A 12500-nucleotide genomic window follows, 5' to 3' on the forward strand; every position below is an offset into this window, starting at 1 on the left:
CCTTGTCCCAGACACATGTAGAGGAACTTGAAGCCGTACAGGTAGGACTCGGAAGGAACCCCCAGCACCTGCACACCTGACATGAAGCTTGCACACAGAGACACTCCCACTGGCACCGCCCCCAGGCTCCGCCCACCCGTGAAGAAATTCTCCATTGAGTCTGAATTGGAGAATCTCCCCCCATGTGTGAGCAGAGACTGCAATAAACCAATAATCAAGGAGATGGCCAACATGGTGCCAAACACAGTGTAGTCTCCCACCGTGAAGCTCAACCGCTCTAAAGAAGAAGAATATGATGAAGAAGAAGAAGAAGAAGAAGAAGAAGATAAAGATGAAGAAAATGATGATGATCAAGAACAAGAAGAAAGAGATGATGATGAAGAAGAACAAGAACAAGAAGAAAGAGATGATGAAGAAGAAGATGAAGAAGATGATGATGAAGAAAAAGAAGAAGTTGAAGAAGAAGAAGAAGAAGAAGATGATGATGATGATGATGATGATGATGATGATGATGATGATGAAGATGATGATGATGATGAAGATGATCAAGGAGAAGAAAAAGAAGAAGATGATGATGATGAAGAAGAAGAAGAAGAAGAAGAAGAAAGAGATGATGATGAAGAAGAAGAATAAGAAGAGGGAAAAAAAGAAAAAGAAGAAGATGATGATTAGACATGACCATGAAACACTGTGAAGAACATCATCAATACATGGACAAGAAGAAAACTTGAAGTCTGCCCAGAGGTTTACAGCTTTGAGTTACTGATCAGAAGGTTGAGGTTCAAGCCACTGCTGGCTCTTTAATTCTTTATGCTTCAAGGAGTAAGACTTTGGAACACCTGAATGACCTTCTCTGACCATCTGACTACCTTTGGTTTACCTTTAAGAAGAAGTTAATGGACCTGCTATGGATCCAGAGTCCTCAAAGGAAACAATGGTATAAATTTGAAAATCCTAGGTGCTCAGGTGAATGTTCTTCCAGAGAGCAGGACAAGAACCTGGAGGATTATGTTCACTGCTCTGTCCAAGCAGAGGTGATGTTCTCACTACAGAAGCAGATGATGTCCTCCATTGCTGTGGAGATATTGTAAGTTCTTGGGCCTGGTTTTCCAGCTGACTTTGAGACATGATAGCTGAGCTCAGGTCAGAGGGACAGACACAGGTCCAGGTGAAGGTCAGAGATGGGATTGGTGAGAAGAAGAATGGCTCAGAACTCACAGGGATAGACAGGCAGAAGGCAGTGTTTAAAGTCTAAATAATTTTTATGCTAAAATCAATATTCAGGGAAGACGCCCCCTGGTGGTGTATTGTCCAGGGATAGATTAAATAATGTTTAATATTAATATTAATAATTGCATCTGAGTGGTCTGTGTCAGGGAGTCTGTAAGATTGTGTGTGTGTGTGTGTGTATTCTGGGTGTGTACCCCCCACCACCACCACCCACCCCAGAGGGAAAAACACTGCCCTGTGACAGCAGTGGGGCTTCAAGTGTCATGGAGGAAAAACATGATGACCTGCACCCTCGTCCAGGTGGTCAGTCTTATTTAAAAAACAATATTATGATTTTTTAAACATTAAATACTTCTACTAATATACTTCTACTTAATTCGTAAATAATAAAATATGAATAAAATTATTATTATGTAATTATATTACATAATATAATTAAATAATAACATTTTTATATATTTATTTAATAATAATTAATAATAATATGAAAAAAATTAATAATTATGATCAATTAATAATTAATGATTAATGATAATTAATGATCAATTATTAAAATAATTTGTATGTAATTGTTTGTTTTTATTTTTTACATTATTATAATAAATATTATTATTATTTTGTTTTTGTTGTTGTTGTTATTATTATTAATTATTATAGTATTTTAAAAATCCAGCAAATACGCAAAAATCCGGTCACTTATTAATTATTATTTATTATTTAATGTCAAAAAGTATATAAAAGTAAAATCTAACACAATGCAGCAGGTGAACAAAAAAAAGTTGCGTTTAGAGCGTTTGGTAGAAAATCAGTGCAACTTAATAAATAAATAAATAAATAAATATATTAATTCATTCATTAATCATTTACTTTAATTTGCACATGTGATTAATTGTTTCTAGGTCTTACCTTTTACAGCTGCGGACATCCTGATTCTCCTCACACACTGCAGCTACGCTGATACACACACTTCAGCTGTGAAAACACACACACACACACACACACACACACACTGAACACCCTGCTGTACTGTTACACACACACACACACACACACACACACTGAACACCCTGCTGTACTGTTATACACACACACACACACACACACACACACACACACTGAACACCCTGCTGTACTGTTATACACACACACACACACACACACACTGAACACCCTGTTGTACTGTTGTACACACACACACACACACACTCTCTCTCTCTCTCTCTCTCTCTCTCTCTCTCTCTCCTTCTCTGTCTTATCTTAAAAGATATAAAAGTTTACATTCCCGTGTTAAAATGTTTTTTTAATAATGTTTTTAATGTTTCTGTGATCTGAAAAATAAATCACTTTCACAACTTTTTTTTACAGATCTTCTGTTGGTGAAGTCGTTGCTGTGGTGAAGTGGCGGTGAGCTGTGGGTCATCATCCTGCTGAATGCTCAAATTCCTTTTCATTATCTTTAGCTCACTAACAGATACCTGAACATCCAGGGTAACCATGTGAACCTGAACACCTGACCACCAGAGTGACTGTGAACCTGAACACCTGACCACCAGAGTGACCAGAGTGACTGTGAACCTGAACACCTGACCACCAGAGTGACCAGAGTGACTGTGAACCTGAACACCTGACCACCAGAGTGACCAGAGTGACTGTGAACCTGAACACCTGACCACCAGAGCCACTGTGCCACCCACCAGGATACCATTAGCCATAAAAATAGGTACACGCAAAATAACAATACATAAACACAGGGAACAATAAGAGCTAGTTTAAGTGTTAAGTGTTGCTGAATCTCCTGCATTCCTCAGGCATTATACAGGAACAGAATCATTACTGTTTACGGAAAAACATTGTGGGGTTTTTTTTTGCTCAGTCATTATCAAACCCATCACAGCTGCACTGATCGATCTGATCAACATTAACCATGATGTTTAATCTCAGATATAAACACACTTTTTATACATGGATTATGTGAATATTTATTAAATCCACCCAGAAAACATTAAGTTTAATTAATTATTTTAAGTCTAGTTCAAAAAATGTGATCCATTCATTCTATAAAATTGAACTATCAATATATTAATATATTATAAGAAATATCTTCATTCTGTGCTTTTATTATTTCTTGTAAAACTTAAAAACATAAAACTGTCTTACATCGAACAGCAAAAAACAGTTAATTTATCAGAGATCCTTAACAAATATATTTCATTATATTATTATTTATCATATTCTGCTCTCATCTTTTCCTCATGATTTTAATGTAATAACGAAAGATTCAGAGTTTCGTCGTTTGTCTCATCAATAAGCTGCAGAATGTTTGGGTGATAAGTGTTAAAAATATCCGAGGGAAAACATCCGAGCGAACTGTGAGAAGTGTGTGAGAATATTTCCTCGTACACACACCACACAGGTCTGAGAGGACCTAACCTTTACATAACTGACTATAAGACGTAATAAACATCTTCATAAGGTTCAGAGTAAAGAATCTGTAAGTTAGAACGTGTTTCTAAATCAAGCCATGTTTCTGTCAAATCTGAAGACATGTTTCTGTTAGACATGTTTTTATTAACTATTATATATTATAACATAATAAATGTGACATGATGTGTGTGTGATATTAACACTACACAGTTTGTTAGGATATGAAACTGTGCTGAAGTGTATGAATAAATGTTTTTTTTTAAGATAAAAGTTATTAAAGTTATTTCACGTATAAATCTTACCTTCCTTTATCTTGAAAGTTTATATCCTCTTTACTTGATCCTCAGGTTGAGAAATGAACATTTTCTCATCGCACACAAGTTTTGTACAGAGAGTGTGTGTGTGTGTGTGTGTGTGTGTGTCCTCACAGGAGCTACCTGAGTGCACATGAGCTGCACTTGTGCTACCACACTGTATTCCTGCCTGGGGCTGGAGTCAGTGGGCGGGGCTCGGTGGAAGAAATGACCCACGTCACGGATCAAAGCGTGCACATGCAGCATGAGAGAAGGATTTTTAGAACAAAAAGTTTTGACACCCTTGTTAAAGATGATGAAGAGCAGCAGTTAGCATGTGTACAGGTTTACATGATGCCATCAAAAGTCAAAGAAGCTTTATTGTCACTTCAGCCATATATATCAGATGCAGTACTCAGTGAAGTGAAACAACGTTCCTCCTGGACCAGAGGTGCTACACAGAACACAGACAAAGTACAGAGACGCAGACAAACATAGAGCTAAACTATACTACAAGGTGCATAATTTACAAACTAAACATACAACATAAGTGCACAAGACAGATGACAAGACATATAACGCAGACTCTTAAAAAATCAGTGTTAACAGTGGGTGCAAAGACGGATAGAAACAGGTTAGGACAGTGAATATATCAGTAGAAATAACAAAGTAATTTAAGTTAAAACAGATACATTTAATTAAAGTGACCAAGTGAACTGTTATAAATATTTAAAAGTATTTATAAAATATTTAAAGTGTAAACAAGATCAATGTAAAAGTATCGTGTGCAGGACAAATTTGATGTGTGTGTGTCCAGATCAGTTCAGTTCTATTGTTGAGGCCAGTGTTGTATGTCCCAGGAATCAACACCACAACATACACACATAAACGTGATATTTATTAACAAAGCTCGTGTCATCAAAACAGGAAACTTTTACATACTAGACACAGCACTCAGGCTTTTTTCTGGTACCAAGACCCAATGAGGGAGAGCCTGTTCTTAAGGAGCCCAACACATTTTAGTGCATCATATTAAAATACACAATGTATTGTTGAACAGATCATTTATCACAATGATCTACAGCCAGCTCTCTGTTGTGTGTGTGTGTGTGTACAACACGATGTCCTGCACAGTTCAGTTCTCTGTTGAGAACAGTTCTCAGTTGTGTGTGTGTGTGTGTGTGTGTACAACACGATGTCCTGCACAGTTCAGTTCTCTGTTGAGAACAGTTCTCAGTTGTGTGTGTGTGTGTGTGTGTGTGTGTGTGTGTGTGTACAACACGATGTCCTGCACAGTTCAGTTCTCTGTTGAGAACAGTTCTCAGTTGTGTGTGTGTGTGTGTGTGTGTGTGTGTGTACAACACGATGTCCTGCACAGTTCAGTTCTCTGTTGAGAACAGTTCTCAGTTGTGTGTGTGTGTGTGTGTGTGTGTGTACAACACGATGTCCTGCACAGTTCAGTTCTCTGTTGAGAACAGTTCTCAGTTGTGTGTGTGTGTGTGTGTGTGTGTGTGTGTGTGTACAACACGATGTCCTGCACAGTTCAGTTCTCTGTTGAGAACAGTTCTCAGTTGTGTGTGTGTGTGTGTGTGTGTGTGTGTGTGTACAACACGATGTCCTGCACAGTTCAGTTCTCTGTTGAGAACAGTTCTCAGTTGTGTGTGTGTGTGTGTGCATGTCCATGTCCAGCACAGTTCAGTTCTCTGTTGAGATACCTGATTGCCTGAGGGAAGAAACTGTTCTGGTTTCAGTCTGGTTGTGCGGGTCCGAATGCTTCGGTACCTCTTTCCGGATGGCAGAAGGGTGAAGAGTGTTTGTGTGGTGTGTGAAGTGTGTAAGAGTGTGTGTGTGAGGGGTGTGTGCGGTCATCCACAATGCTGTAGTACTACTCTGTACACACAATAACACTCTCACTGTACATCTTTTCTGTACATATTTGTGTGCACACTGCACTGACACTTACTCCCTGTTCAATTGGACATTTATATTTGCCTTATATAGACATCTACATATATAACCTGTATAGCAACCCGTAACCTCGAGAGAAAGTGGAGAAAAACCAAATTAGAAGTTTTTAGAATTGCGTATAAAGACAGTCTGTCCAACTATAGACAGACTCTAAAAGCTGCTAGGGCTGAGCATCTGAGCAAACTGATAAAATAAACCAGAACAATCCCAGATTCTTATTCAGTACAGTGGCTAAACTAACAAAGGATCAGATTTCTGGAGAGAGTATTTCAGCACAGTTTAGTAGTGAGGACTTGATGAATTTCTTCACTAAAAAAATTGATAGTATCAGGAACAAAATATTGGATGTTCAACCACTGACAGCATCCGGTGATCCAGACCAGCCTATAGCTCCACATTTAAAGCTACAGTGCTTTACCAGTATAGGGCAGGAAGAGCTAGTTAAACTTATCACCACGGCTAAACCAACAACGTGTTTGTTGGATCCATTTCCAACTAGATTGCTGAAAGAAGTGATACATGCAGCTGGAGAGCCTCTTCTTAATATTATTAACTCCTCATTATATCCAGGTCATGTCCCAAAATCTCTTAAGTTAGCAGTTATTAAGCCTCTTCTTAAGAAACCGAAACTGGACCCTGATGAAATATCAAATTACAGACCGATTTCAAACCTTCTGTTTATATCTAAAATATTAGAAAAGGTGTCAGCTCAAGTATGCTCCTTCCTACAGGAAAACAATATCCATGAAGAATTTCAGTCAGGTTTCAGGCCCCATCATAGTACAGAAACTGCACTAGTTAAAATCACAAATTACCTGCTTTTAGCTTCGGACCAAGGCTGCATCTCCATTTTAGTCCTGCTTGATCTTAGTGCTGCATTCCACACTATAGATCATAACATTCTCATAGATCGCTTACAAAATCACACAGGTATGCAGGGACAGGAATTAAAATGGTTTAGATCCTACCTGTCTGATCCATACCACTCTGTAGATTTAAATGGAGAACTGTCCAGTGTAGTGCCAGTGAAATACGGGGTCCCACAAGGGTCAGTATTAGGACCTCTGCTTTTCTCAGTATACATGCTTCCATTGGGTAACATCATTAGAAGGCATGGGATTAGTTTCCATTGTTATGCCGATGATACCCAGTTATATATCTCATCAAAACCAGATGAAATATCTAATTTGTCTAGACTAACTGAGTGTGTTAAAGATATTAGAGATTGGATGACCGATAATTTCCTATTATTAAATTCTGATAAGACAGAGATATTACTTATTGGCCCAAAAACCAGTACACAGAAGCTCTCGCAATTCAGCTTGCATTTAGAAGGATGTACTGTTACTACTAGCTGGACAGTGAAAGACCTGGGTGTAATATTAGACAGCAACTTATCCTTTAAACATCATATTTCCAGTATCACAAAAACAGCCTTCTTCCATCTTAGAAATATTGCCAAGCTTAGGAACATTTTATCTGTATCTGATGCAGAAAAACTAGTTCATGCATTCCTGACCTCCAGACTGGACTACTGTAATGCATTACTAGGTGTTTGTCCTGCATCTCCAATAAACAAGCTACAGTTAGTCCAGAATGCAGCCGCCAGAGTTCTTACCAGATCAAGAAAATATGATCATATAACCCCAATATTATCATCCCTGCACTGGCTACCTGTGAAGTTTAGAATTGACTATAAATTAGCTCTACTTACATTCAAGGCTCTAATTGGTTTAGCTCCCACCTATCTCTCCAGTCTCCTAACACGTTACAATCCACCACACTCTTTAGGATCACAAAACTCTGGACTTCTGGTAGTTCCCAGAATATCAAAGTCAACAAAAGGGGTAGAGTGTTTTTGTATTTAGCTCCTAAACTTTGGAATAGTCTTCCTGACAGTGTTCGGGGCTCAGACACAGTCTCCCAGTTTAAATGTAGACTAAAGACTTATCTCTTTATCCTGGCATACATCTAACACATCCCATAACCTTGTGCTCCAGTACATCTGATTAAATACACATTATCATCTAGTGCTGCTAATATTATGAACAGCAGCTACGCTAATGCTGTTCCATTGTTTCCCTTCTTCTACCCATCCCGAGGCATACAGAGACTGTGCTCCAGTGGCATCCGGAGATGGACCAGCTCCAGCCGGGTTCTGCTTGTGAGGATTGGGGTATTCAAGCGGCGCCGTGGACAACAACCTCCTTATTGATTTACATAACACTATACACATGCTGTATCTGCATCACACAATTGTCACCCAAATGAGGATGGGTTCCCTTTTGAGTCTGGTTCCTCTCAAGGTTTCTTCCTCTTACCATCTAAGGGAGTTTTTCCTTGCCACAGTCGCCTCAGTCACCTCAGGCTTGCTCACTTGGGATAACATCTAGGACTGTCTGTCTGTCTGTCTGTCTGTTTATATGTTTGTTGTTTTCTTATGTTGTTTCTCATGTAAAGCTGCTTTGAGACAATGCTCTTTGTTAAAAGCGCTATACAAATAAAATTGAACTGAATTGAATTGAATATATATATTTATATATTTATCTTACATATGCACACTGTACATACTGTATTCATTTGCTACACCATTTCAAAGTTGACCATTTTATCTACATATATGCATATACTGTATCTTCTATATATTATAGAGTCTACACATATATTTATTTATATATTGTTTTATTTTTCACATATACTATATATATATTATATTGTACTGTATTATATTAGTGTATTATATTTTTGTTTTTATATTTGTTTTTTTATATTTAGTTTTTATAAAGCAGTTTTTGTATACAGTATACATTATATTACTATTTTGTTACTATTTTTATTATTATTATTTTTATTTTTATTTTATTTTATTTTTCATTATTTATAATATTTACTGCTATATTGATACTACATATATATATATATATATATATATATATTTGCATATGCATATCTGACACTTGACTTTCAAGTTATTTTCGTTTGTTATTTCTACCTTTTAGCTTCTTATTTCTACCTTTTAATTTTTCCTACTTTTCCCTATATATTCTTAACTATATCCCCTATTTTTCATGTCCACACTTTAAATTTTTCTTTTTTACTCTTACTTTTTTATGTAAGACAGTCGTAATAAGCATTTCACTACATGTCGTACTGTGTATGATTTCGTATGTGACCAATAAAATTTGAATTTGAATTTGATTTAGAGACAGTGTCACTGAGACAGAGACAGGAGTCAGAGCTGGAGGTAGCAGAGCTGAAGATGTTGAGGTTCTCTTTGGGAGGGACACGGTTGGACAGGATTAGGAATGAGTACATCAGAGGGACGGCTCATGTTGGACGTTTGGGGGACAAAGTTAGGGAGGACAGATTAAGATGGTTTGGACATGTTCAGAGGAGGGAGAGGGAGTATATTGGTAGGAGAATGTTGGACATGGAGCTGCCAGGCAGGAGGAAAAGAGGAAGGTCAAAGAGGAGGAATATGGATGTAATAAATGAGGATATGAAGCTAGTGGGTGTAAGTGTTGAGGATGCAGAAGATAGGGATAGATGGAGAGAGATGATTCGCTGTGGAGACCCCTGAAGTGAAAAGCCCAAAGAAGAAGAAGAAGAAGAAGAAGAAGAAGAAGAGATTATTTACACAGGATAAAAAATCCTCCCAGAAAAATCCTCTTATCTCAAGCAAACAGATTAATTTGATCATTTTAACACACTGAAACACTAGATCAGTATCTTTACTTTTGATCTTTTGATGCAGACTAGATCTGGAATCTAAATTATAATTTTATTTTTTTGTTTTTGTGACATTGAATTTGAATTTAGATTTCAGATTGAAGATGAACAGATGAGTGAAGACACTGTTGTGAGGATCGCTGGCCTTTGTTTATCTAATATATAAATATTGCTTGTTGTTTACACTCGCTGTAAATTATATACTATTTGCAAAAGTAGCCACTGATTTATTGCTTTAATAAACACGGACACTGAGTGACTGTGTATTTTCTCTTTCTTATAGCGCTAATAAACACACATGCTGATTAGCTACATGCTAATGTCTAGACTTTCAAACAGCTTCATCCGTCAGGCTGTCAGGATGCTGAACTCTGTCCATCATCCCCCCCCACCTACTCCTGAACTCTGTCCATCATCCCCCCCCACCTACTCCTGAACTCTGTCCATCTCCCTCCCCCACCTACTCCTGAACTCTGTCCATCTCCCTCCCCCCACCTACTCCTGAACTCTGTCCATCATCCCCACCTACTCCTGAACTCTGTCCATCATCCCTCCCCACCTACTCCTGAACTCTGTCCATCATCCCCCACCTACTCCTGAACTCTGTCCATCATCCCCCCACCTACTCCTGAACTCTGTCCATCTCCCTCCCCCACCTACTCCTGAACTCTGTCCATCATCCCCCACCTACTCCTGAACTCTGTCCATCTCCCTCCCCCCACCTACTCCTGAACTCTGTCCATCTCCCTCCCCCCACCTACTCCTGAACTCTGTCCATCATCCCCCCACCTACTCCTGAACTCTGTCCATCATCCCCCACCTACTCCTGAACTCTGTCCATCTCCCTCCCCACCTACTCCTGAACTCTGTCCATCATCCCCCACCTACTCCTGAACTCTGTCCATCTCCCTCCCCCCACCTACTCCTGAACTCTGTCCATCTCTCCCCTCCCCACCTACTCCTGAACTCTGTCCATCTCCCCCCACCTACTCCTGAACTCTGTCCATCATCCCCCCCACCTACTCCTGAACTCTGTCCATCTCCCTCCCCCCACCTACTCCTGAACTCTGTCCATCAACCCCCCCACCTACTCCTGAACTCTGTCCATCTCCCTCCCCCCCACCTACTCCTGAACTCTGTCCATCATCCCCCCCACCTACTCCTGAACTCTGTCCATCATCCTCCCCCCACCTACTCCTGAACTCTGTCCATCTCCCTCCCCCCACCTACTCCTGAACTCTGTCCATCATCCCCCACCTACTCCTGAACTCTGTCCATCATCCCCCCACCTACTCCTGAACTCTGTCCATCATCCCCCACCTACTCCTGAACTCTGTCCATCTCCCTCCCCCACCTACTCCTGAACTCTGTCCATCATCCCCCCACCTACTCCTGAACTCTGTCCATCATCCCCCACCTACTCCTGAACTCTGTCCATCTCCCTCCCCCCACCTACTCCTGAACTCTGTCCATCATCCCCCACCTACTCCTGAACTCTGTCCATCTCCCTCCCCCCCACCTACCCCCGCACTCTGTCCATCACCCCCCCACCTACTCCTGAACTCTGTCCATCTCTCCCCCACCTACTCCTGAACTCTGTCCATCTCCCTCCCCCCACCTACTCCTGAACTCTGTCCATCATCCCCCACCTACTCCTGAACTCTGTCCATCATCCCCCACCTACTCCTGAACTCTGTCCATCTCCCTCCCCCCACCTACTCCTGAACTCTGTCCATCATCCCCCACCTACTCCTGAACTCTGTCCATCATCCCCCACCTACTCCTGAACTCTGTCCATCTCCCTCCCCCACCTACTCCTGAACTCTGTCCATCTCCCCCCACCTACTCCTGAACCCTGCCCATGTCCCTCCCCCCCACCTACTCCTGAACTCTGTCCATCATCCCCCCCACCTACTCTTGAACTCTGAAGCTACAGCTCACCCATACTTCTTCATTGCACATTAGACACTTTATACTGTCGACAGAATTCTATATAAATGGAACTGTTTAGAAACACATGTTTACAGTCTTTTTTTGCACTACTGTCATACTGCTGCTATCATACATGCTGTCTTGCATCTAACTTCTGAATGTTTACATTTACCTTCATGTTTATATTCATGCTCTGTCTCTCTTACATATACTTTCAGCTTATTTGCACCTTAGAATGTATTTGTATATTTAATAGAATTCACTGTCTACACTTACTTGTATACATTCAGATGTTTAATTTATTTTTCATTGGTTTATTTATATCTATTTATTACAAGTACACTGCTGGTACCGTCCCACAAAAATCTGTTCTTTGTTGCACTGACTGAAATGACAATGTTAATACTGATGAGAGAAGAGAAACTGTATTTTGATTCCTCTGTATGTTTGTACACGTGGTGACAATAAAGAACCTTCAGCTTGAACTTTTCTAATCGCATTTAATTCGGCGCATGAAATGGCGACAGGAGTATCCATGGAAACGGATCATTCCACTCAGGCATGGAAAGGCATAGGAAGGGGGGGGCACTGAACGGATTTAGAACAATTCAAGCAACGTAATATGTGTTATGGAATTTAGATATTTGTTTAAAAAATATGTGTTTAGTTCTTTTTAAAGCTATTTTATTAACTACAGAACAGGTTAAAGCTTTTATTCGACTTTTTCAGTTCACGGTGCTTTCTTGTTGCCTGTTTCTATGGGAACGGATTATTCCACTCCTGATAACAAGGGGGGGGGGCTCTTTACAAAGTAAGAAAATTAAAATGACAATTCAAATAAAAATGTAAAAGTTAAATTATGTTTTTTTTTGCATTTATTAACCTTGATTGAAATAAATCAGTGGACTAACTGAGAAAACGAGA

The 12500-nt window shown here is 39.7% G+C and overlaps 1 protein-coding gene across 1 annotated transcript in view; it reads right to left on the bottom strand.

Annotated features, from left to right (window-relative positions):
• slc5a5 (solute carrier family 5 member 5) overlaps window positions 1–4113 on the bottom strand; it is a 27295-nt gene extending 23182 nt beyond the window's left edge. The window contains exons 1-3 of the mRNA XM_058388888.1: window positions 3957–4113; window positions 2137–2202; window positions 1–277 (exon numbers count right to left, since the gene is read on the bottom strand). The exon at window positions 1–277 is cut by the window's left edge and continues 73 nt beyond it. Of these exons, the coding sequence (XP_058244871.1) occupies window positions 1–277; window positions 2137–2155 (296 nt within the window). The 5' untranslated portion in view covers window positions 2156–2202; window positions 3957–4113. The remainder of the gene's footprint in view (window positions 278–2136; window positions 2203–3956) is intronic.
• Window positions 4114–12500: the final 8387 nt, after the last annotated feature.

The sequence above is a fragment of the Hemibagrus wyckioides genome, linkage group LG05, assembly GCF_019097595.1.
Source record: "Hemibagrus wyckioides isolate EC202008001 linkage group LG05, SWU_Hwy_1.0, whole genome shotgun sequence".
Classification (NCBI taxonomy): domain Eukaryota; kingdom Metazoa; phylum Chordata; class Actinopteri; order Siluriformes; family Bagridae; genus Hemibagrus; species Hemibagrus wyckioides.